The sequence below is a fragment of the Panthera leo genome, chromosome D4 (genome assembly GCF_018350215.1).
Source record: "Panthera leo isolate Ple1 chromosome D4, P.leo_Ple1_pat1.1, whole genome shotgun sequence".
NCBI classification, from domain to species: domain Eukaryota; kingdom Metazoa; phylum Chordata; class Mammalia; order Carnivora; family Felidae; genus Panthera; species Panthera leo.
The window spans coordinates 91,812,646-91,837,795 of NC_056691.1; the positions used below are offsets into that span (position 1 = coordinate 91,812,646).

A 25,150-nucleotide genomic window follows, 5' to 3' on the forward strand; every position below is an offset into this window, starting at 1 on the left:
AAGCAGACACAGCTCGATGCCACAACCCGAATGCGAGATGGAGACCTGAGCCGCAGTCGAGTCCTACCCTTAACTGACTGAGCAGCCCAGGCACCCCTATATAACACCTTTTTCAAACAACTCACTGTTATAATGGCTAGAACTTGGAAATAACCTAAATGTTCAACAACAAAGGATCGGTTCAAACATAACACGGGGTCGGCCGGGCAGCAGAAGGGGGTGGGATCCAGCCCCTCCCGGAAAAAGCCCACAGGGAGCAGCGGGGCCCCAGTGACTGTGCTGTTGTTGGAGGGTGAGCTTCCTGGGATATTCAGTTTCTGCTTTTCTTATCTTGTAATTTTATTTTATTACCTGGATGATTCTCAACAAGCCGTTTATTCCTGCAATCAAAAAAGACCAGAAACGGGGAAAATGCAAGTCTCTGCCGCCGGAGCCACCACCCTCTCTTCTCTGGGTCACACACACACACACACACACACACACACACACACACACTGGCTGTCGGGGATGCGGTTCAGCCCGAATGCACCTCGTCCCTGGAGGGGAGGAAGCAGGGCCAGCGGTGACTCAGGACGCGAGGTAGCAGGGCCAGAGTCCTGCCTTCGCTGGAGACCAGGGTTCTCCCTGTGACCTTGGCGAGTCGCTGCGCCCCTCGGGGCTCGGTTCCTCCGGCCTGTAGGAGCCACGGGAGCCGGACCCGAGGGTGGCCCGCAGTCCCCCCACATGTGCACACGGACGAATCCGCAGGGGCTCTGCCTCCAGGCCCCGCAAGGCTGTCGAGTCTCCTCCTTGGGCGCGGGGTGCCCATCCTCAGGGCCAGCCCAGGGGGTCCTCGGGGGCTCACGAGGCACGGTTGACGCCCATGTGAAGCCCAGCCACGCCCCCACGCCCCCGGCCAGAGCTCCGCGCCCCAGTCCGCGCCCCGCCCCCAGAGCCGCGCCGCCGGAAAGCCCCAACGGAGCCCTGCCCCCGGCACCCGCCCCGCCCCCGGGCTCCGGCCCCGGTAAAGCCCGGCCGGGCCCCGCACCCCGCCCCGTCCCCGGGTCCGCGCCCCGGGAAAGCCCGGCCGGGCCCCGCACCGCGCCCGCGCCCAGCCCCGGCACCCGAGCATCCGCACCGCTCGCGGCTGCCCCATTGGCCCGCGCCCGCTCCGCAGGGCCGCCTGGCAGCCAATGGCGGCCGAGGGGCGGGGCTGCGGCCCGGGCCGGATGCTCGGCTCCGCTGCGGCCCGACGCGCCTCCCGGCCGGAGCTGTCCCCCAGCACCCGGCCACTCGGCGGCGGCACGGACACTGCCAGGAGGGGCCGGCCATGCAGGAGCCGCTGCTGGGGGCCGAGGGCCCGGACTATGACACCTTCCCTGAGAAGTCGTCCCCGTCGCCGGGGGAGAGGACGCGAGTCGGGTGAGAGTCGCTGGGCACGGGGGCTGCGGGCGGGGGCTGGCTTCCGCCTTGGGCCTTCTCTGACCTTCCATGAGTGTCCACCAAGGGGCCATCTGGCCCCCTCCTGCCCCCAGACACCCTCGTTTTATTTAAGGAGCTGCCCCCCCCCCCACCCCCCCCGGACTGGGCCCAGCCCCCAACTGCCTCAGATAGGGTGAGTGAAAGCCAGAGAGGGCGAGGGGCTTGCCTAAGGTCACACGGCAAGCTTCAGTGGCAAAGCTGGAGGCAGAAACCAAGCCTCCTCTTCTAGAGAAGAGTGCTCCTTCACCCGTGTCTCAGCCACGGGGATGGGCTTTGGGGACCGTCCTGGGGAATTCTCGAAACGAGATGACACTCAGGCTCCGGGAGCTGGCAGTCTGGCCCTGGAGCCAGCCCTCGCCAAGCGCTGCCCTCACAGCCCGAGCGGGCAGCCATTGTTCAGCAGTTGGGGGAGGAGGAACTCAAAGACCTCATCGTTCTGCCCACCCCCCCCCCCACCAGGGCCCCACAGAACAAGAGGGTGTTCCTGGCTACCTTTGCCGCCGTGCTGGGCAATTTCAGCTTTGGGTACGCCCTGGTCTACACGTCCCCTGTCATCCCTGCTCTGGAGCTGTCCTTGGACCCAGACCTGAGGCTGACCAAAACCCAGGCATCCTGGTTTGGGGTAAGAGCCATGCTCTGAGCTGGAGATGGGCAGGGCAGAGTGAGCAGGGACCCACGAAGCCAGGGACGCCCAGAATCTCAGGCGTGGGGCCCCCTCTAGGGCCCTGGTCTTCCCCCTCCCCCATCCACCCCAACCACACTGGGCCGCAGGAGGGGCAGTGGGTGAGTGAGGCCAGATGATGGCTCTGAAATAGAAGGAGGAAGTGAGAGCTGAAGGAGAAGGTGTGGGAAGGAACAAGTAGGGAGGTGCCCCTCCAGGTCTCACCCCTGGGGGGTCGAGGGCTCCCCAGACTGCCCCCGCCACCCACAGCCGGGCTGTCATAGCGGAGCAGACACCTCTCTGGATGATGGGGGACAGGGCATCAGATGCCGATGGAAAGAGGTGCCAGCTGGGGCGAGGGGGGTCCCAGGACAGAGTGTGGGCGAGTGGAAGGGAAGAGCAGAGGCCCCAAGGGTCCCAGAATTCCAGAATCACAATCTTGGCAGCCTCACATGTACAATGACAACATAGTAGCTAAGATAATACCCATTGTGTGCCGAGCACTTAGTATGCGCCAGGGGTGTGCTGGATACTTTACGTGAGAGCTGGTTAACTCCCGGGGCCAACCCTAAGAGTGGGTACTCCTGCCCCCCCCCCCCCCCCATAAAACAGCTAACGAAACTGAGGCTCAGATAGACCAAGCAATGTGCCCAAGTCACTGACCGGATCCTACTCACTCCACTCCACAGGGAATCCAAGAATCCCCAAGTCTAAAAATGCCAGGGGCTTTAGGTCATAGAATACTCCCGTCTGCTATACTCTAGTATCAGACTTTTAAGCGTTCAGCTGAGCAGAACCACCATGGACACACGGCCCCACATCCTCTGCAGAGCAGGCCTCCCTACGGTGGCACCTCTTAAGAAATGGCTATGCACATGCCGCTTGTACACGCCTGGAGACGGGAGGCTCACTACCATTCAGGGCCTGAGTCCTGCACCCCAGGATCCCACGGTCAGCCTGGAAAAGCAGCTGCCTCTAGGCTCTGATGGGGGGTGGGGCGGGAGTGCGGGGCGCCCACACACGTCTGCCGTGCACTCCTTTCCTGCAGTCCGTTTTCACCTTGGGCGCGGCGGCTGGGGGCCTCAGTGCCATGGTCCTCAATGACCTCCTGGGCCGGAAGCTCAGCATCATGTTCTCAGCCGTACCCTCGGCAGCTGGCTACGCACTCATGGCAGGCGCCCACGGCTTCTGGATGCTGCTGCTGGGGAGGACAATGACAGGCTTCGCCGGGGGGCTCACAGCTGCCTGCATCCCGGTAAGGCCAGGACCGCCCCTCACTGCCTCGGCACCCAGTTGGCCCCCGTGTAGCTAAAGCCTCCTGACCCTCGAGCCATCTGGTCAGTGGGGGTGATGTTTGCCAGGGAGCCTCAGCTTACCTCCACCAGGGCAACCCATTTCAGGGAAATCTGGCCCCGGCTGACCTCACTCTGGACTCCCCATAGTTCCTACCCCATTTCCTGACAATCAGGCACATTGCTCAATTGGAGAAAATCTGCACGAAGCAAGGGGGGAAGGGGAAGTGTCTGCCCCGAGCCGTCCCTCGGACTCCTCCCACAGCTCCCCAGCGCCACGACGGGCCCAGGCGAGCCCAGAAGGGGGCGGAGGTGCCCGGGGGCGGGGGTGGAACCAGAGTCTGCTCCAGTTCCCAACCTCAGGCCACCCATTTTCAGAGCCCAGTGCCTCTGCGCACTAGACGGGGAAACGGACTGAGTCCCGATCAGGATAAGAACCCCACCTGAAGCCCCCGCTTCTCAGCTCCCGAGGTTCACAGGGCCACCTCTGCCGTCTCGGGCCGGGCCCCGGAGCCCAAACTCTCACCAGAGGCCGTGCGGCCCGATGTGTCTTGCAGGTGTACGTGTCTGAGATTGCTCCCCCGGGTGTTCGTGGGGCCCTGGGGGCCACGCCCCAGCTCATGGCAGTATTCGGGTCACTGTCCCTCTACGCCCTTGGCAAGTATTGTCCAGATGAGCGATGAGCACCTCCCGTGTGCAGGCGGGCGGGTAACAGGGCGCCGCTGCTGAGCAGCCGTGGGTGGAAAGGCAGCGAATGTGCCCCAGAGCAAACCCCGAGCTGGGGGACAAGATACTTGCTCAGCCGGCACTGGGCTGTGTACCTCTAGGCAACGCTCTGCCTCTCTCTGGTCACATGGGAAGCCCATACGGAAAGGAGAGCAGGGTACATCCGGTTGAGGTGGGGTGGGGGTTCGGAGATAGTAGCCCGGGGCCTTGCCTGCTCCGTCTACCCCCGCCGTCACCCCGCCGTGGCCCTTGAGACACTCCGAGAACCTCCTTCAGGCCAAGCCATCCCTGTAGCCCCTCCTGGTTTAGACCGCGGAGGCCTGAGGCAAGCAGGGCAGGCTTCCTGTAGGAGACGGCCCTGGGACTAGCGCTTGAGGACAGAGCAGGTCGCTCAGAGGCATCGATAGGAGGGGACTGGACGCGTAGCCTGGACGCCGGCCGCTCACCCCGTCGTCACCTCCAGGCCTCCTGCTGCCGTGGCGCTGGCTGGCTGTGGCCGGGGAAGGGCCTGTGCTCGTCATGACCCTGTTGCTCAGCTTCATGCCCAACTCCCCCCGCTTCCTGCTGTCGCGGGGCAGGGACTCGGAGGCACTGCGGGCGCTGGCCTGGCTGCGCGGGGCCGACACCGACATCCGCTGGGAGTTCTCGCAGATCCAGGACAACGTCCAGAGACAGGTGCGGGAGGGTGGGTGCGAGGCCCTGGGTGGTGCAGCCGGCCACTGGGCCCGAGACTTGGCGGCTCGTCCGGGGCGGGGGGCGGGGGGGGAGACGGCGGATCCCACCTCCAAGAACGAGGGGAAGGGGAGGCGTTGCCACGACCCAGAGCACGTGCTCCGTGCTGCCGATGCCTGGGCACCCAGAGATCCTGACCAGCGAACGTGTGCCTTGTCCCACCCGCTCCCCCAAGAGCCTGGGGTTGGGGGGAGGCGGGCGGGCGGGGGTCTGTGGCCTCAGTGCCCAGGGTCTTTTCCTGGAGGAAGGGAGAAGGGAGTCCAGGGCAGGGTGGGGCCTGCCGGAGGGGCGGGCGCAGCCGCCTCAGGAGCAGCTTCACGTTGGCAGAGCACCCGCGTGTCGTGGGCCGAGGCCCGGAGCCCCCACGTGTACCGGCCCATCGTCATCGCCTTGCTGATGCGCTTCCTGCAGCAGCTGACGGGCATCACGCCCATCCTTGTCTACCTGCAGCCCATCTTCGAAAGCACCGCCGTCCTGCTGGTGAGACCCGGGCCCCACACCGCCCCAGTTCTGCCCCCCGTGTCCCCGGGGGCCGTCCCTTACCGAGCACCTGCTCCGCACCTCGGGTCGGGGGCGCATGCGCCGTGTGGAGCCCGCCGGGGTCTCTCCGCTGTTGTTGTGCCCTGCACCTGTTCTCGGAAGAACGTTTGCGAGTGACCTCACGTGTCTGAAGCCAGACCGGATCGCAGAGGAACCCACTGTATAGAAACGCAGAGAGAGCCCTGGGGGGGGTGCCCATGGACCCCCAGGTTCAGAGCATCTGCCACGCCCCTGCAGACCTCAGCTTCCGCCTCTGTAGAATGGAGATAGCAGAGAGGGGGCTTCCGTCGGCCCGTCCTGGGCTCAAAGGGAGATGAGATTTAGAGATTAGTGACAGTGCAGTCCCACGAGTCACCGTGATGCCCGGACTCTCTGCTGGCCTCGGGCTCGGGGGCGGGGGCGGCAGTTGCGTGCGCCCCGGCTGAGGGGGCCCGGCCGGGTGAGCAGAGGAAGTGCCCGGCACATGGTACGTGCCGGGCGGCCCAACCCTCCGAAGGAGCCGTGGCCACGGCTTGGCGTCTGAGCGCCCTGCAGCGCCGTGTGCGGGACGGGTGGGACAGGAGCAGCAGGCCAGGGTCCCTCAGCCCCCCGTGGCTCCCTCCCTGCAGCCCCCGAAGGATGATGCAGCCATTGTGGGGGCCGTGAGGCTCTTCTCCGTGCTGATTGCTGCCCTCACCATGGACCTGGCTGGCCGCAAGGTCCTGCTCTTTGTCTCAGGTGAGCACCGGCCTGGCCCCTGCACTGGCCCACTCCTCCCGCAGCGGCCGATCGTGTGCCGGCCCCCGTGACTGGGAGCCCCGGGGCGAGGGGGGGGGGGGATGGCTGGGTCAGACCTGCCCTGCTGGCCCTGCCCCCACCAGCGCCCAGCACAGGGCCTGGCAGCCACGAGCTGCTCCAGAAAGACCTGCTGGGGCTTGGGTGAGCAAACGAGCCAGTCGTGAGCCACACGGTGGGTGTGACAGCAGCTCACACGCGGGCAGGGTCAGAGCTCTGCAGGAAGTGTCCGGTCGCAGACGGGCCACGACGGCGGCCTGGATGAGAAATGGGCCGCACGGGGTGCAGGGTGCTGAGGAAGCACCGGGCTCAGACGGTCCCGGCCCCTCCGAGGGCCACCGGTCTGTCCACAGCCACCATCATGTTTGCTGCCAACCTGACGCTGGGGCTCTATGTCCACCTCGGTCCAAAGCCTCCGACTCCCAACAGCACCGTGGAGCTCGAGAGTGTGCCCTTGGGGGGCACGGAGCAGCCCCTGGCCGCACCCACCAGCTACCTTACCCTGGTGCCCCTGGTGGCCACCATGCTCTTCATCATGGGTAGGTGTGGCAGTGACCCCACCAGGATGGGCGGGGGGGGGCGGGGGCCGGGAGGGCCGAAGGCCAGCTAGAGAGGGGCCGTCTGGGGCTTAGGTGTGGGGGACGTGCTAGGGCACGGGCAGGGCACCGCTGTCCTGGTCTGTCGGGGTGGTTGGGGAGGGGTCTCGGCAGCTCAGTGGAGGCAGAAGAGGCCCCATGTCCCCTGTGTCGGCAGGCTACGCCATGGGCTGGGGGCCCATCACCTGGCTCCTAATGTCTGAGATCCTGCCCCTGCAAGCCCGCGGGGTGGCCTCGGGGCTCTGCGTGCTGGTCAGCTGGCTCACCGCCTTCGCCCTCACCAAGTCCTTCCTGCTGGTGGTGGTGAGTGCCGGGGGCTGAGCTCAGGGCTTCAACGGCACGGCCTCTAAGTGCCACACACGTCCTCCCGGGCCGGGGCGACCAAGCCCAGAAGGCCGCACTTGTCCACATGGCAGTTTGGGTCTCTCAGCATGGATCTCTGCTGGTCAGCCCACATCCGGCTCGGTGCCCGCTTCCCCCATGCCACACACACACACACACACACACACACACACACACTTGGTTCAAGCCCCTCCCCGGGCAGCTCGGCCGGTGCCTACCCTGGTGGAGCCAGTGGGTCAGGGCAGGGTCGGGGGAACCCAGAGCGAGCACAGCCCCAGCAGAGAGGCACGGACGAGCTCGGGGCAAGGCAGGGGGGCGTGTGGAGTGCGCTCCCAGCCAGGCTGTGGTGGCAGCACTGGGCAGCGAGGGAGAGAGGTGGGGGGGGAGGGGTCTGAGCCGAGGCTGAGACCAGAGGTCCGGGCCCCAGGTCCAGGCCTGGGCAGGCTGCTGCCCTCGAGTGGAGGAAGTCCTCGGGGCCCGGCACCACGGGGAGGCCGCCCCAGACCTGAGGGCCTGGGGGACGGGACTTGGGGGGAATGGCTAAAGCATTTGCAGTTCCTGCGGGAGGCTGTGGAGCCCAGAGAGGCCTGCTGGGATAAGCAGGAGCGTGCTGGGAGCCCCCGTGTGACCAGGCATTCCCTCCATGTCCCCAGAATGCCTTTGGCCTCCAGGTGCCTTTCTTCTTCTTTGCTGCCATCTGCTTGGTCAACCTGCTGTTCACCGGCTGCTGCGTGCCTGAGACCAAGGGCCGGTCGTTGGAGCAGATCGAGTCCTTCTTCCGCACTGGGAGGAGGTCCTTCCTGCACTAGGTCAGGGTCCCCACCTGGGAGGGGCCAAGCACTGGACGCCGGGCCTCTGTGCTGGCCACAAGCCTGAACCCCAAGCCCAGGGGGCGACAGCAACATGCCATCAGACAGAGCCCAGGACCAGACAGAAGCACGACAGGATCCCCCCGAGTGCGCTTCTGGCTCTGGGCAGGCCGGGCCCCAGCCTGGGCCCCAGCTCAGCCGTGTCGCACGCTCGTCGGCCAAGACCTGCTGGCAGAGGAGACAGCCATGGGCCGCAGGGGAGTACATGGCCCGGGGTCCAGGATGAAGCCGGGGCTGAGCAGGGGAGTACACAGCCCAAGGTCCAGGACAAGGCCCTGCTGGGTGACCCCAGGGCCTTGGCGCTTACTCAGGCTCAGAGGATGCCCCCACACAGGGCTGCAATGAGGACAGAGCCAGGCAGAGCAAGGGGCAGTGGACGGGTCCACACAAGGACGTCGTCGTGCCATTTTGTTCTGATCACTTGAGCGTCCTAACCACAGGGAGGAAGACAGATCTGCACTTCTGAAAGCTGTGGATGCCACAGAGAACATTCTGGACTCCCAGGCCAGGGCACAAAGCCCAATACAGACCTTCCTCCTATACCCACCCGGTCTCTGGGAACAGGGCTCTTAAGTGCCCCTGTCTGTAAACCATGTTCACCCCGTTTGTAAAAATAAATCAGGCTCTGGGCCCTGGCGTGGAAGGGAAAGGGGTCTGTTGTAGGTGGGGGAGCCCACGCAGCAGCCAGGCTCGGCCAGACCCAAACTCTCAGCCAAGGCTACCATGGCCTAATGCCCCAGGCAAAGCCCGCTTTGTGGGGTCACAGGGAGGCAGAGAGAAAGGGCAAGGCAGCCTGGGAGGGACAGCCTGGCCACGCGACGGCCCCATCCCACAGGCTCCGGCCCTTCCCGGCTGCGTGACCTCAACAAGCCACTTGCCTGTCTGAGATGCTGCCAGCAGACCTGGGACAGGGCCAGCAGTACAGAAGGTCCTCGATAAAATGGCAGTTAGTCCCAGGACCAGCGATCCCGGCCCCCGTACTTACGGTATCAGAGGGAGAAAGGAGCAGGCAGAGTGCGCGAGCGAGCATTCAGACCACGGCCAGGCTTTATTGCTCAAACAAGTTAAACATGGAGGGTGAACGAGGACCCCGAGAAGGCAGAGTCCAGACCCACTGAGGCAGGAGTGGGCCCTGGCAGCCCAGCCCCTTCTGCCACCCAGACAGACAGATGTTCCCTGCGGGCGGCAGCCCACACGGGCAGGGGACAGGATCCCCGGCTGCGGGACTGCTCGGCTGCACTCACTGGGAACCTCGGGCACGTAGCATGTCCATTCTTGCCTGTGACTAGGGGTCAGAGGGCCCTCCCACCTCTGCACCTGCCTCCAGGGCCCACCCCCTCCCCCCCCAGCAGACCTGCTGACAGAATGGAGGTGCAACCTTCCGGGACACACAGCCAGCCCTTCCCCTCCTGTAGCAGGGAGACCCCCGCCAGCGAGGCCCCTGCAGCAGGGGCAGGAGGGCTGGGCAGAAGTGACCCCCGCGTCCCACTTCCCAGATAAGAATGAGCCAAGAGGGGCGGGCAGGGCCCTTGCCCCTCCTGGGAGGTAGACGGTCTTGTCCACGGCACACACAGCAGACACACACACACACACACACACACACTCCCGCCCGCCTGGAGAGGCCCGGAGCCCACAGCCCTTTGAACCCTGCGCTGGCTTGAGAAAGGTGGTCCCAGAGGACCCCTGAAGGCACGTGTCCCACCCGCTGGCCACACCGCAGGGCCCGCGCCCCCCTGGGGCTCGGCCTGGACGGGCTCGCTGGAAGGCTGCCGGGGGCTGCCGCAGACCAGGATCCCTGTGCGCGTCCCCCGGGACAGTGAGTGCTGCTCCTGCGGGGAACGCTAACGAGCCCCAGGGAGGAGGGCTCCCTCTGGGAAGCAAGGATCTGGACACAGCTCTACGGGTGGTTTCAACAAAGGGGGGCTGGGCCCGAGCTCAGGGTTCTGAGCCGGGCCCAGCCGGGCGCCCTGGGAGAAGGACGAGTGGGAGCTGGGCCCCAGACCGAGCCTTTTCCACACCAGCCCATTCCTCCCGGCACCGCCCAGGCTCAGCCAGGCCCCACCAGACACGCCTGGCAGCTGGGCGCCGGTCGGGCTGGCGGGGCAGGCAGCGGGCCGAGGGAGAAACACACAGGGGACGGACACCAGGAACAGTGGATGGAGGGAGGCCGGGGTGACAGTGCGCATCCCCGCCAGGGCGGCTTCCTCAGGCCCCCCGCACGGGCCAGGCACCCGGTGCGCACAGCTCGCGGTGGTGGAGGCGGCTCTGGCCCCTGCCCTGCTCCCCAGAGACCAGAGTAGGGGGCAGGCCAGCAGGAATACGGAGGTGGGCGGAGCTCGGCCCCGCTGCCTGGGCTCTGGCCACGGCCGACACGGCAGGGGCACACAGACAGGTGGACGAGCAGCCCCACGGGGCAGGGGAGAGCCTGCCCTCCGCGCTTCCTTGGCACCGGGCCCTTGGGAGCCGTGGGGAGGACCCATAACAAGTGTCCCGGAGTGGCCCGTCCGAGGTTCCCGGGAACTGGGGAAGGGGCGCTCCCTAGCCAGCCAGCCAGCCAGCCGCTGCTCTGGGCACTCGAGGAGCATCCCGGGACTGCCGTGGGCTCCCGCGGAGGGCAGAGCGGCGGGGAGGGGCCCGGGCAGCGGGACGAGGCCGGGGGCAGCAGCACGCTGCCCTGCCCCGAGGGAGAGCCACGGGAGGCTCACCCCACCCCTGCCCAGGTTGCCGTGCCTCCCAGCTCAGGCCCGGACCGGCATCCCCCAGGAGGCTCCTCCCGGCCCTGCGGCCCTGCGAGCGGTGTGAGTCCGGACACCCACCCGGCAGCCTGCTTCCAGCGGAGCCGGGCCAGCTGCGAGGGGCGGGGCCAGGCGGGCCGCCCGTGCGCAGCCACTGCGGGCTCCGCTCTGCCTCCAGTCCTGCGGCCTGGGTCACCCCGAGGCCCACGCGGCCCGCCTGCTGCCACCGCCAGTCTCCTTGCTGCTGGCCAAGGCCCGGGGCAGGAGACACAGATCTGGAGAGAGGGAAGACACAAGAGGACTCCAGGTGTAGGGACAGGTGTAAGGGGGCTGACAGGAGCGAGGCAAAGGCTCCTCTTCCAGGCTGTTCTCCAGGGTCAACGCTCCAGGCCTCATCCCTGCAGGCCGTGCTCACACAGAGTCCCAGGGGCGAGCAGGAAGGAGCGGGTCACCTGACCTGCCTCACAGCTCTCCCTCCAGGGTGTCCGTGAGCTTCTCCTCATCAGCCTGCTGCTTCTGCTGCTGGATCCTGGCATAGGAGATCGCGTCGCCCCTGGGGAGACAGCGAGTCAGTGTCACAGGACGCCCAGTCCTCCCACCCACCAGCAGATTCCCGGCCTGTGACCGAGGCTTCAGCTGCAGGGACAGCAGGTGTCGCCAGAGACCCTGCTGCTAGGATGGCCGTCTCTAAGAGAGGCACAGGCTGCCCGGGATCTGGGATTCAGAGTTGCAGCCCGGGCTCTGAAGCAGAGGGCGGCAACCGACTGGGACGCCAGGCGTGGGCGCTGGACGGGAAGAGGCTCTGCCGAACCACAGACCTGCCATCCCCACTGTCGGCTGGGGCGAGGCACAGCCAGGCCACCAGGAAGGCCACGAACCCTCCTGCTCTCATTCCCGTGAGCGGCAAACACCCTGGGGACACTGATGAGAGTCACTGACAACTGCCGCGCCCGTTCCCACAAACAGACACCAGGGGCCCCTCCTGGACCCTCCGCACTGAGAAGACTACAGGAGGTAGGATGTGAAGATCCCTCCCAGGGGCTGGGAGAGGCAGACGCACTTTTTGCCCAGAGCCGAGAGTCCGTACAGCACCCCAGTGGCGAAGGCGATGGCGTTCCCCAGCAGCGTGGTCAGGGTCAGGCTGATGACGATGGGGACGACGGCCATCCTAGGAGAGAAGCCCAGGTCAAGGCGGTACCCCTGCCCTGCGGCTGCCATATGACTTCCAGGCTCCCCAGACTAACCCAGGCCCCCCCTCCCAGAGAGCCAGGTGCAGGAAGGGTCCCCAGAAACCAGTCCAGACACAGGGTCACGGCCAGGCTTCAAAAAGTCCTTAGACACCCGTGCACTTGTCTGCGAAGTTCCGTGTGCTTTCTGAGGCGAGGACCCAAGCCTTCATCAGACCTCTGGAAGGGTCTGTGGTACACAGAGGAAAACAGCGCTGGGGTCATCCACCCACCCCTTCAGGGAACAGGCCGCCCGAAAATCTCCTGTCAGTTCCTCCCTAGCGGCTTTGTGACGGGCCAAGTTCCTGAACTCCTCCCGTATGAACTCCACACACAGTGCCCGGAACAGCATCAGCACCAGGTAAAGGTCAGCTCTTCGTGGTGCAGTGAAAGCAGCCTTATCTCAACAAGAGAGATCCCAGAGCGTGAACCGCACAGGGCAAGGGGCTTCCCTCTGGTCCCCGCCACGGTTGGGCGCCCCCTGGCGGCAGGTGTCCCCTCTGGCTCGAGTGTCCATGGGCTGACTCTCCATGCCGGCTGGGATTTCCAGACCCCGGTGGCAGTGGGTTAACCAGGCCAGGGAGATACCGCAGCTGGAGGACCGGCGCTCCGTCCCGTCGCTTCCCTGGGCGAAGCCGTCTGGCCCAGCAGCCGCACCTGCCCACGCACACCCCGCACGCTAAGGTGAACACTGGGCCGCCAGATGGGCCGCCGCAAGTCCGCCTGCCTCTCTGCTCAGGCGGGACGTGCGATCGTGAGGTTTTGCTGTGCTAATAAAATCTTTCAGTAGTAAAAGAATAATGGGAATTAGAAAGAAAAAAAAAGACCAAGGGGGAAACCTTCTGTCAACAAAATTAAAGGGAAACGGCTGGAAAGATGTCTGAGAAGTAGAACAAAGGGTTAAGAAACCCTCACTATAGGAAACACATAACTTGCTAAGTGAAACATTGAGACGCCAGTAGGTAAGAAGTAAACGAGAACATTTTCAGGAGAGAAAATGCAATTAGTAAAAACGTTCAGAAAAACAGCTCAATTCTTGTCAGACACGAGACGGGCAGCACCAGCGGGGTGGAGAGGAGGCAGAAACCCTGATCGCCTCTTGGGAAAGCAAGTCAGTCACATATTGAAATCTTTCCAGTGACTAACCTACAGCCTAACGATTCCATGCCCAAGGAGAGATATATCCTAGGGAAAGCACCACAGGAAAAGTTTTGCTCATCGCTGTTTGCTGTGGTTTGATTTAATCTGCACCACTGTTTACAGAGGAAGAAAGCAAGACACAGGCAGTGGAATAAATATTCCTGTCAGTAAAAGTAATCTTATGAAGTCTGTACCGGTGATCCTGAAAACGTTTACGTCACGGTATTAAGTGAAAACGAGCAGGACACAAATTTACTTCTAACGGTCATACTGTGTAAGAAACAAGTTTACAAAACCTGCAGGGGTGCCTGGGTGGCTCAGTCAGTTGAGCATCTGACTCTCGATTTCAGTCCAGGTCATGATCTCACGGTCTGTGGCATCGAGCCCCACACTGGCCTCTGCACTGACAGTGTAGAACCTGCTTGGGATTCTCTCTCTCCCTCTCTCTCTCTCTCAAAATAAATAACTTAAAAAAAAAAACTATTAAAAACAAAGTTTTTTAATGGACAGAAACATACCAAAATGTTCCAAGCAGTAAAGCTTTAATATTTTCCAAGTTATTTTTAGTAAATGTATATTACTGTTAGTATTTTTAAAATACACGGGGCGCCTGGGTGGCGGAGTCGGTTAAGAGTCCGGCTTCAGCCAGGTCACGATCTCGCGGTCCGTGAGTTCGAGCCCCGCGTCGGGCTCTGTGCCGACCGCTCGGAGCCTGGAGCCTGTTTCCGATTCTGTGTCTCCCTCTCTCTCTGCCCCTCCCCCGTTTATGCTCTGTCTCTCTCTGTCCCAAAAATAAATTTTAAAAAACGTTGAAAAAAAATAAAATAAAATACAGATCAAGGCAAGGGGCATGATGGCAGATAGTTTCTTGTGAACCTCTATTCCTCTGTGGTTTAGACCCAGTAGGAAGCGGCTCTAGAATGGAACGCACATCTCCTGCTGTCAAAGCAACTGGCCTCCACAAAGGGAAAAAACCCTGGAACAAAGAACTCCACATTTATTATTTTTTTTTTTTTAAGTTTACTTATTTTGAGAGGAGGGGAGGGGCAGAGAGAGAGAGAGAGAGACAGAGAGACAGAGAGAGAACCCCAAGCAGGCTCTGAGCTGTCAGCACAGAACCCGATGTGGGGCTTGAACTCACAAAACCATGAGATCATGACCTGAGTGGAAATCAAGAGTAGGACGCTTAACTGACTGAGCCCCCCAGGTGCCCCAAGATCACCGCATTTATTGCTAAACATAACCTAAATCATGGTAACCATTGCCATTGCTGTCAGAAGCCGCGAAGGGCCTCCTGTGCACCAGCACTGTTCTAGAAGCTTCCGTGCATGGGACGCACCCTGAAATTCGTTCAACCTCATGACTCAGGTGGACAATGCCCCACAGCGAATCTGTGGTTAGAACCAGGAAAATCAAGGGAAGCCCACAGGCAGGTAATATTTTCTGTTCTGCGACCTGCCTTCGTGCCGGGGCGTCGGGATGGACCCCTCGTGCAAGGCTGCACAGAAGCACATCGCTGGGCCTACCAGGGTCGATTTAACAACTCTCAAACCCCGGGCCAGAGGTCCGGGCCCCGCTCACTTCTCTCTAGCCCGTACAGGCTGCAGGGCACACATTCTCCCTGCGGAAGTGCGGGCGGCCACGGCTGTGGGCTCACCCCCCAGACGCAAGGTCACACGCCACGCCCACCGTCGGAGGAGGACTCTGCACGAAGCCATCGCAGCCTCGCCCTCCCCGAGAGGTCCCCCCCAGCCCGGCCCGCTAGCCATCGCCTGCCCTTCAGGTCCCTGAGCTCTGGGAACCCGGGTCGGGGGCCCCGGAGGGTTAAGTCCCCGCACCGTCCAGCCCCACCCGAGGGCCCCGCACCCGCAGTAGAAGACGGCCTTCTGCCAGGAGCGAAGCCGGTCCACCTTCTCGGCCACCGTGTTGGCAAACTCGACGAACTGGCAGCAGAAGGGCGCCTCGCAGAGCAGCAGGATGAAGGCGTTCATGCTGGAGGGCGGGGAGAGAGGCTGGTGGGCTGACAGGGTCGGGGAGGGGGGCCCCAATGCCCACCAGAGTGCCGCTCCCCCTCCCCCACCTCCCCCTCAGCGCCTCTGCGGAGCCGCTCCCCCCCCCCGCCCCGAGGACCAGAGCCCTCCCTTCACCCCTTCTGTCTCGGAAGGTGCCCCTCAGCTCTGCCGTGAGCACGCGGAGGGGTTCCTCCACTCAGGGCGCTTTGCAGAGAGCTGGCCGCCCCTCGGCCACCCCGTTACTGCCACTGTCACCGACATCGTCGTCTGCGCGGGGAAAGCTGTCCCCGGCAGCGGCTCACCCATCAGGACGGCCAGGAGGAGGTCATCAGCCCACAACAGCCACTGGGGGCGGACCCCTGGGAAGCCCACACGGGGAGGAGGGCACCTAGCAAGCCCCGTACCCTGCCCCTCCTTCCTGTGTTCCGGCTGGGGGCAGCGAAGCCACGGAGACAGACCGAGGGGGTCTGCTCCAGTCTTTGTTCTCCACGGCTGGGTCACGCTCACAGACGCCGGGCCCTCAAAGAATGCCACAGCAAGCCTGCGTCCACCCCAAGCCTCGGAGGAAAGTGCCCTCATTACCTACCAGGGACAGAACCCAAGCTGAGGTGCCCCGGGAGCCCACCTGAGCCCAGAGCAGGGACTCTGCACAACTCACACGCCCCCTGCTACAGGCCAGTCCTCCCAAACCCCCCCCCCTCCCCCCCACATCCAGGCCGGCCGGTCTCCGGACTGCCTCTGGCCAGCACAGGCCTCCGGGCCCCGCTCCCACAGGCCTCACCGCTGGCCTGAGTTCCCTGAGGGCAGGGTCCCACCCTGTCCGCCTCTGTGTCCCTCCCAGGCCAAGCCCCACGTGGGCACCGACGATGCTTGGTGCACAGCCGCTTCTCACGCGCAGGTGGCTCAGGCACGGCCAGAGTTTCACTGGCTGATTCTCACCCCACCCCCTCCGCCTTCCCTTCCAACGGGATCGGGCTACCCAGGCAGGAGGGGGGCAGGGAACTCACCTGGGGCCTTCTAGCCCCTGGTCCCACACCAGCTCTAACCTGCGCCGTCTGGCTTGCCCACCTCCGACCTGGAGCTCCCAGCACCTGACTCCAATCCCGCCAGACACCAAGCCTCCACCAAGCCTCCTCCAGCAGCCCTGACGGCCCCCGAGCTCCCACAGGCCAGGCCCCTGGTAGCAGACACAGTGCCTGCAGAGTCTCGCTCCGTGGACACTCGGGAGGCATTTGTGACCCCGGCCCTAAACCCAGTGAAGGCCTGGGTGAGTGTCCCCCCTGGCCTGGCCCTAATGAGAATCGGGACAAGTGAACACGGCAGGGTGGAAAGGAGGTGAAGACCCCCGCAAGGCGACCAGAAATCCACGTGCCCCCAGCCCCATGGGGCAGGACAGTCACGGGGCTACTCACATCATCCACACGCCGGCCGCGATGTTCAGAGGGTGGATGGTGACGCAGTTGAAGAGGCCCGAGATGGCGCAGGCTTGAAAGCAGACAGGAGCCGGAATTAGCAGGCAGGAAGGGACAGAGCCTGCCAGGGAAGACCCCTGGCAGACCCCTTCCGACACCCAGCACTGCACTCCGCCATCTGAGACAAGCGAGGTCCCTGGCGAGGCAGCTCGGCCCAGACCCCGCGGCAAGGGTGCGGCCGGCTGCACGGGCATCTCACCCTGTCTCCAGTCCAGGGCTTGGAGGGCCGGCCTCCGCACCCCAGCTGTACCAATACCCGCCGCAAGGCATGGAACATGACAAGAGAAGAGGATCTCAGGCCTCAGGCTCAGGCAGGTGCCACCATTCACAGGGCTGGCCACACAAGAAGCCTCTGGCGCCAAGAATGAGGCTTGGATTTTGCTGGGACGAGGCCCGCTGCCCCTCTGGGAACAAAAGTTGGGACCAGGTCACAATCCCAGCTGTGACTTGCACACCAGCTGAAGAACCTTGGGGACGTCCTCGTCACTTTTTGAGGCCTGTTTTGTCCCCCGAGTGCGGGCAAGTGCCACAGCCCGGCCCAGCCACCCCTGAAACACCAGGCCCTGAAAGAGGCTTCTCCGGGGTCCCACGTGTGGAGCCTCGCCCAGTGCTCCCAACCGCACCCCAAGGGGTGGGTGTGCCACACTCCCCTCGCTTCTCCCTACAGCCAGCAGCCCAGCTTCACCAAGAACTGCCGGTTCCCAGGCACAGGCTCCCAGCTGGAAGCAAAGCCCTGCCCAGGGCCATAGCTGGGGTGGGACTGGAAGCTGGGCCCCGAGGCAGCGATCAGCAGCCAGTTCATTAAACTTGCAGCAGCTCGCCTGGCACCTGATCCCTGCCTGGGCCTGGAATTCTCCTGCTGTTCTCCCAGGTAACCCTATGCAGGCTGCAGGTGGAGGATGAAACCAGACCAAGTGAACCCAGACTGCAGGGGGCCTGCCCTCGCGTGGTCCCAAGGTCTCCTAGAGGGACCGAGGTACTTTCTGCCTGCTAGCGGCACTCTGCCTGGACACGTCCCATCAGCCTCCAGGCAGCAAGGTTCCCCGGAGACACAGAACACAGACCTGAGTGCCCACAAGACAATGCCCCTACTGAGTCAGTACTTCTCCTCCAGCTCTGACCCTGCCCCCACTGTCCTACCAACAGCCCACCTTAGGGGAGGACTAGGTTTCAACGCAGAAAGAAGGCTGCAGCAAGGAGTCCTTTAACAATCCAGCCCGGAGGGTGTCTCACCCCTTGGAGATCCGGACGTTCTGCCTAAAGTGACCAGCTGGAAGCACAGCCCTTATCTGAATTCCTGTTTCATCACTCAAACTTTTTTAAGACTTTATTTTTAAGTAATCTCTACACCCAATGTGGAGCTTGGACTCACAGCTCCAAGATCAAGAGTCTCACGCTCTACTGACTCAGCCAGCGGGGCGCCCCGCATCGCATCCCTAAAACTCTTGCCTTGCCCCCCACCCTGCGATCTCCTATTTGGTATTTGCGTAACAATCACCTCCCCCCAAATACTCAGGTGACACCGACACAAGTTTCTCCTGATGCTTCTGGAGTAGCCCCAACACCACGAACTCCTGGGGCGGCCCAGGTACCTCACTTTAAGAAGCACAGAACGGGATGGGAGACCAGGGTTAACCCGGGAGCCAGCAGGGCTGCTGAATCCAAGGCAGAGGGAGGGTGAGGGCCCAGAGGCCACAGGCAGAACCTTTCCTTTCTCCACCACTGGCCCCTCTCACTCCCTACAGGACCCCCACTCTAGTCTGCAAGGAAGACAACTGGCCACACTTGAGAGGATCCTGTCTAAAGCCTGATCCTGAGCCGCCAGTCTCTCCTACAAAGTCAAAAAGATGCTTGCTCTGACAGCAGTGACAGGGACTCAGGGGCCTTTTTGGGATCTGCAGAAGGGCCTGTCCCATGATCACCTCTGGATAAGGGTGTGCCCTTCTGCACAGCACACGCCTAACCCTGCACCCCTGAACTTCCTTCCAGCACCCAGCCACCTGGGACGACTGTGGGACAGGCAGGGGACCCTGAGCGGTGTTCCCTCCGGCCGACTTGATCAGGATCTGCCCTGCTCCAGCCCTCTGTGCCAAGCGGGCACTGTTCAAACCCACTCCAGTGACTCCCAAAGGTGAGGGCCGCAGGACAGGACAGACCATTCGAACAGACCAGACACGTATTGGCCACATGAGCTTCATTTTACCCCTGCAGCAGGTCGGCCTTCCTAGCGGTGTTCTTTTGGGGGGGGGGGGGTGGGAAGGGGTGCCAAAAGAGCCTGGCTTCCGTGCAACTTGAGGTCAAGATGTGCGTCGGGATGGCGCTGCGGGGATATGAGGAGGGGAGAGGAGCGGTGGCCGACGCAGAGTCGACAGCAGAGGGAATGCACTGGCCTCGGAGTGGACAGTGAGGACCCAGATGCTCACTGCCCGGCCCTCCCTCGAGGACTACTCGTGCCCGGGCACCACCCGCCCATGTTTAAACAGCCTTGGCCCAAAGGTTAAGGTGGCCTCCGCCCGCGCCAACAGGTGAGGCTGCCTCCGGGCCAGGCAGTGCTGCGCTCTCCCAGCAACAGACGGGAGGTCTCGGAAAGCCCCCGGGGCAGAGGCCGCACGCACCGTCCCGGCGCTCAGATGCGGCGCGGGGGGCAGTAACTCGGCCACGGTAGTTCGCGTTCCCTCCTGGAATGTCCCCAGCGCCGCCAGCCCAGCCGCGGGCCCCGCGGGAGCCCGGGCCGCGGGGCCGGGACCATGGCAACAGCCGGGGCGTCCGCTCCGCGCGCGCCCACCCACCGCAGACCGCCCCCCGCCCCACCAGCCCTCCCCGCGGGGGCGCGCCGGAGGGGCGGGGCCGAACACGCATGCGCGGTGGGCGGCGAGGCCGACCCCTCCCCCGGGCCGGGTACTCACAGACGGCCCCCAGCACCCCCGACAGGCGACACAGCCAGCGGTACCACCACGTCATGCCCTCCTCCTGCGCGGGCGGCGCGGAGCTGACGGACGCTGTCGACGCCCCGCCCGAGCCGCTCATGGTGCCGCTGTCTGGCGCAGCCCGCCACCCTCACAAAGGGCTCCGGAGCCGGCCGCGTTGGCCCGGCGCGCTGCCTTGTGGGAGAGGCGGCCGCTCATTAGCATAAGGGGCGGGGCTCGCAGGGCGGTGGCGGGTGCGCCCGAGGGTCTCGCGCTGATCGGCATAGGGGGCGGGGCCTGGCGGCACCCGCCCTCCCGGGTGGTCAGGTCCTCCCAGCCGGACCAGCACAGGGGCGGGGCCTCTCAGAGAATTAACGAGTGTGCCAGCGTGGGGGCTCATTCTCGACCCCACGCTCCCTCGTCCCTCCTTCTTGGGTAGAGAAAAAGAAGACCGCCACGGGTGGCCTGGGGCTTGCTCAGCTCAGTATTGGGTCTAGAGCCCTGCCGCTGCCAGGGAATTCCGGCAATGCCCTGGGGTGGGTTTTCAAGGCAGATTGGACAGGTTATGTGAAGAAAAACGCTACTCAGACTGCACATTCCGTTTATTGGTACAGAGGGACTGGTGACTGCCTTTCCAGACAGAGTCCAGACCTTGCCTCCCGCCGCCTAGCCTTTTGCATGTTGGAGGAGGCCCTAAAGGAGATACTTAAGATTGGACGGAATTCAAATTGGAAAGCACTCAGAGACCGGAGTCAACCCTCTGGGGCTTGCCAGGCACCTAACAGGTGCTCATAAATGTCAAGTTCGTTTCTTTCCTTTCCAGAACCTGGAGGAGGCATCCTACTGTGCACGCAGGGCACTGGAGGTTTGTGCTTGGAGAGGAAGCTAGGGTACGGCCCAGCCAGGTTCCTGCACTCGAGATCCGAGGGTCCAGTACAGGCCCCACAGGCTAGCGCCCGCCTCCATGAAGCCCTGGCTAAACTCCATCTCAGCCTGGCTTCCCTCGGACTCCCAGTAGAGTGCCTGCTGCCCACGGAATGTCATCGTCTTCAGGCTGTGGTTGTCCCGGATCTGAGGGGAAAGGGGCAGCCCCAGAGGGCCGGCCAAAAACGGTAGCTAGCATTTATGGTGCCTTTAATATACAAGGGATCATACACTCAGGGCCACACACTTAATCCTCACACAACAGCCCTGTCAGGAAGCCACTCCTATTCTACCCAGGAAACAGGTTCAGAGAAGTTGTATTACTTCCCCAAGGACACACAGCCAGGGTGTGAGAGATGGGTTCTGAGCCCAGGTCTGTCTAATTCCAGAAGCCAGGTTGCCTCCAGCAGGGGAGCTGACACTTTGCAGAGGGCAGTTCTCCCGGAATACACAGACCTCATGGGAGGAGGGTTTGATCCACTCTTCTGGGAAAGTTATATCAGGATCTAAAATTATGCTTGAGTTCTGGGTTAACTCTCTACATCAGAAAAGGTCTTGTCTATTTCACTCCTGTGGGGCGCTCAGTAAACATCTGTTGGTGAGTAAGTGGAGGAAACTCTTCTCTCTCATTCTTTCACAAATGATTTTGAGGTTTGGGGGCAAAGTGGGTACAGCACCCCCAGTTCTCATCCCATCCCCAGGGACGGCTGTCTAGACTCGTAGCAAAAGTCAGCCCATTCTTGTCCCCATCCTGGTAGCCTTACCAAGATGTGGCTGGCATCAGTGCCCGTGCCCACGCTGGTGGCCAGGGCATGGATGGCAATGCGGGCCCGTGGAGCCACATTGATGAAGATGCGGCAGCCCCCCAGGTTCCTCCCACGTGGACTCATCGAGGGGCTCACGATTTTACCCCAGGGTCCAAAGAGCTGCATATCACACTCTGCAGAGGAGAGCAGGTGGATGGACTGGGTGTGGGCCACTTCAGGACCTAGCAGCCCCGGGAAAGACCACTAATGCCAGAGGCCAGGGCGGCTCACAGCCAGGGGGCAGTGAAGGGGGGCAATATGGCGTTGTGGTCAAGATCGGGTCTCCGCCACAGAAGCCCTCGCCGAACCCCACCTGTACCACTTTCTGCTGTGAGACCCTAGGCGAAGGCGTTAAATGCTCTGAGCTTCAGTTCCCTCCTCTGTAAAGTGAAGGTGACTGTCACAAAGGCCATTGACATTAGGAGCCCACGGGAGCTCCGCCTGGCTGCGCCTCCTGCCTGTGCCCCTGGTGAGGCAAGAGCCCATGTGCGGGAGGGAGGCCAGGAAGAGAGGAGCCTGAGAAGGGGCGGCCCGCCCTTGAGCACTCAATGCCTGTGCTCAGGCACCAAAAAGCTACTCGCTGAGGGGGGGGGGGGGGGGGCAGGCAAATCTCTGTAGAAGTGAAGCCTGGGGGGGCCAGAAACCTCTGGAGCTGGCTAGGGAAGCCACCTTCAGCCAGCTTGGGCTGTTGGGAGAGGGAAAGTCCCCTGAGACCTCCAAGAGGGCTACTGGAAGACACCAGTGGGGCCATGGGATGCCATCCTCTACCTGAGGGGTGTGTGTGTGTGTGTGTGTGTGTGTGTGTGTGTGTGCACGCGCGCTCACTCACACGTGCAAGCATGCACGCACACACCAGCTCTGTGGGGGCTGAGCAGAGAGGACACTGCACCGGAACAGGGCTGGGGGAAAGCTGCTCACAGAGGACCTTGAAGGGTCTTGAGGGACATGAGTGCCAGGGCAGCCACCCAGGTGGCTGCAGGGGCCTAGCGAGGGAGGCACACAGCACACACACCAGGACCTCGTCCTGGCACAGGGAGCTGGTGGTGTCCTCCTCCATGACAGTCAGCCGCCGGTAGGCGGCACCCGCAGGGACGTGGGGGAGGCTCTACTCCCCCCCCCCCCGCCCCCCATACCTCTGTGGGAGGCTCCCGGGGCAGGCTGGCTCCGGTACCGCAGCACAACTCCGCCTTCCCGCCGCTCACGGCGCTGCCTCACCAGGAGCGTGTTGGCTTTGGAGCTGAAAGTCACGTCCGCCAGTTTCCCGCACATCTTCCTCCACGTGAGCCTGCCCCAAAGCAGCAACATGTCCCCTAGGAAGTGGCGGAGTGGTGAGGGTCCAGCACCCCCTGCTCTGGGCGGGCAGCACGACGGCCCTGGGGTAGACTGAGCTGTGGTCGGGTCCCAACCCTCCCACTTCCTGCCTTTGTGGCTCTAAGTCATCGGACACAGCCTCAGTTTCCTCATCTGCAGAACGGGGACAATCGCACGACAGGTTCGAGATGGCCATGATGATTATTGGGGGGGCGGGGGGCGGTGGAGAATGCACTTGGTGCATCCTGCTGGGAACGGGGCAGGCTGGAGTCCTGCTCACCAGTGCCCGAGGCCCCACACCAAGACCGGTGGTGCGTGCGGCCCCAGACGTACCAGTGCTGCAGTTGAGGGAACTCTCGAGGACTTGAACGGTCACCACCTCACCCAGGGGCCGCCCGATGGCCACTACACAGTCAGCCTGCCCTGGGCCTCGCATGTCAATGGTTCCTGTCGGCTCAAGGTGCTGCCGGCCACAGACGCCTGGAAAGGAGGCAGGAGCACAGGAGAACGGAGCTTCAGGGCGGGGCGTTCCCCGAAGGGAGGCCCGGGGTTTTCCACGCTGGGTAGGAGACTGAGAGGTAGGGTGGCTGACAGCCTCCTGGGCCCAGCTGGAAAAGCATTCTTAGGTCAGGGGAGGGGCTGCATGGGTGCAGGCAGGGCACAGAGCCGCTTCCGGATGCTCCAGTGAGAGGGAGGCAGTGTGGACAGCAGCACGTGGCCTTGAGTCCCACAGACCTGGGTCGGATCCCGTGAAACCTCAGGCTGAGGGTAAGGAAAGCGAGCTTGCACTCGGCCAGCAGAAGCAAAGTGGAAGGAGAGGGCCAGCCTGGAGCCCCACCTCCCAAGGCCACGCCTTCAGCCCCCGCCGCACCCAAGTGCTGCTTCGCAGGATGACCCCAGGAGGTCCCCACAAGGAGGCTGTCCCAGCTCTCCCAGCTGGGGACGGCTTTGCCCACCCCTCCCGCAGCCAGCCAGTGCCCAGACAGAAAGTTGAAGGACATAACTGGACTCAGCCGGGCTTTCCTGGGGCCCAGGCAGAAGCCCCTGAAGCCGGGGAGCTGGGGAGAGGAGGTGGGCCTGGGGCCGGGGCCGCCCCGGAGAAGCGCCAGCAGTGGCTTCCTTGGGGGGCGCCGGGCTGGGGGTCCCCTGCCCAGCGCAGGGCCCAGCCCAGCAGCCCCGCACCGTGGCTGGCTTGGGCAAGTGCTGGCAGAAGTGGGCTGGCACCGGTGCCTGGGACCCGGGCCCAAGGCAGGCGTCGTGCCGGTGCTGGATGCCGTCTCCGCAGGAGACAGAGCACTGCCAGGAGACAAGAGAGGGAGCTGAGGCTGACCTCGCCAGAGGGCGTCAAGGACAGCAGTGACCGCTGGCCAGGCATGATCCAATCTCACTTGTACACAGCCCGGGGGGCGAGCACACGTCTCCATTCCACAGGTGAGGAGACTGAGGCTCGGAGAGGTTACCTTGCCGGGTCACGGCACCAGCAACCCCCCTGCCCTCCTACCCTGCACTGCACTCGTCTGAGCTCTCGTTTCCACCAGGACCCGACGCCCAGAGTCCTTGTGCCCAACGCAGGCTGCGGCTGTCTGCTTTGCCTCCTCTCCCCCGCCCGACCATGAGCGAGATCTTCCAGCAGGAGACCTAACCATATCTACCTTTGTCTTTCCACTACCTTGCGAGGTGACGGCACCAGAAAGGCAAGAACGGAGACCTGAGTCACCTTCCCCTTCGTGTCCTGGTGTCTCCAGACCTCGGTCCAGACCCGCCCCTCAGGTCTCCAGGCCTCGCTGTGTCTTCTGTCTCTAGATGCCCTGACTACTTCCTCCCGCCCCAGTCTCCCCCTTCCTTTCAGGGGGTCACGATGAATCCAAGCCCCCAGGTCCCTGCGTATGAGGACCCTCGGCCGACACACGCCCAGCTGCCGTGCTCACCTGTGTCCAGGTGCTGACATGCCACCGGTAGGCGCAGTCGGCGGTGATGCAGGGGATGCTGGCCTGCGGCCGTACCAAACCTACACAGGCCGCCCCGTCCACCTCGACGTCCTGGCCTTGATCGAACTGCACACAGGCCACGGAGCGCGTGGCGGTGCCAAGGCCACAGCTGGCTGAGCATGGGCCAAGGGACACGATTTTCCACCTGCGAAGACAGAAGACCCCAGGGTGCAGCCCCGAGCCCAGGAAGGGTGGGCCCTTCCCGTCCAGGGCTCGCGGATCCTGTTATGCAAGTGACAGGGACGGGGGAAGAGACGCCCTTGGATAAGGGAGAACACATCCCAACGTCGGTCAGTCCTGCCCGTGTCGATTTGTGATTAGCCTCAGCACCGCCTTGGCACCACTGACATCTGGGGCCAACGGTTCCGTCGGATGCGGTGCAGGAGGTTCACTCCACCCACTCGCCAGATGCCAGTGGCAACCCCCCTTCCCTAGTCACGGCACTTAACGTGTGTCTGCACATCTGATTCGAAGGGGCACGGGCACCCCATGTTTATAGCAGCGCTATCGACAATAGCCAAAGGATGGAAAGAGCCCGAATGTCCACCGACGGGTGAATGGATAAAGATGTGATTTATATACACTTGCCGATGAAAAAGAATGGAATCTTGCCATTTGCAACAATGTGGATGGAACT

At 63.3% G+C, this 25,150-nt stretch overlaps 4 protein-coding genes across 4 annotated transcripts in view; 1 reads left to right on the plus strand and 3 right to left on the minus strand.

Moving 5' to 3' along the window:
• Nucleotides 1-1,208: 1,208 nt before the first annotated feature.
• SLC2A6 (solute carrier family 2 member 6) lies at nt 1,209-8,628 on the plus strand. Its single transcript, XM_042911980.1, has 10 exons — nt 1,209-1,401; nt 1,921-2,083; nt 3,171-3,377; nt 3,972-4,071; nt 4,604-4,815; nt 5,200-5,352; nt 6,021-6,129; nt 6,540-6,725; nt 6,940-7,085; nt 7,778-8,628. Exons 1-10 carry the CDS (start codon nt 1,310-1,312, stop codon nt 7,931-7,933), a joined length of 1,524 nt encoding a protein of 507 aa, XP_042767914.1. The 5' UTR covers nt 1,209-1,309; the 3' UTR covers nt 7,934-8,628.
• A 346-nt stretch (nt 8,629-8,974) lies between these two features.
• LOC122204466 lies at nt 8,975-10,578 on the minus strand. The gene is made up of 2 exons (XM_042911979.1): nt 9,961-10,578; nt 8,975-9,916 (listed from the first exon to the last, which is right to left on the minus strand). Exons 1-2 carry the CDS (start codon nt 10,576-10,578, stop codon nt 8,975-8,977), a joined length of 1,560 nt encoding a protein of 519 aa, XP_042767913.1.
• CACFD1 (calcium channel flower domain containing 1) lies at nt 9,023-19,669 on the minus strand. The gene is made up of 5 exons (XM_042911987.1): nt 19,485-19,669; nt 16,519-16,591; nt 14,961-15,086; nt 11,789-11,896; nt 9,023-11,281 (listed from the first exon to the last, which is right to left on the minus strand). Exons 1-5 carry the CDS (start codon nt 19,603-19,605, stop codon nt 11,191-11,193), a joined length of 519 nt encoding a protein of 172 aa, XP_042767921.1. The 5' UTR covers nt 19,606-19,669; the 3' UTR covers nt 9,023-11,190.
• A 402-nt stretch (nt 19,670-20,071) lies between these two features.
• ADAMTS13 (ADAM metallopeptidase with thrombospondin type 1 motif 13) overlaps nt 20,072-25,150 on the minus strand; it is a 32,249-nt gene continuing 27,170 nt past the window's right edge. Inside the window, 6 exon segments of the mRNA XM_042911992.1 lie at nt 20,072-20,555; nt 21,173-21,348; nt 22,348-22,524; nt 22,859-23,005; nt 23,530-23,821; nt 24,454-24,658. Of these exon segments, the coding sequence (XP_042767926.1) occupies nt 20,370-20,555; nt 21,173-21,348; nt 22,348-22,524; nt 22,859-23,005; nt 23,530-23,821; nt 24,454-24,658 (1,183 nt within the window). The 3' untranslated portion in view covers nt 20,072-20,369.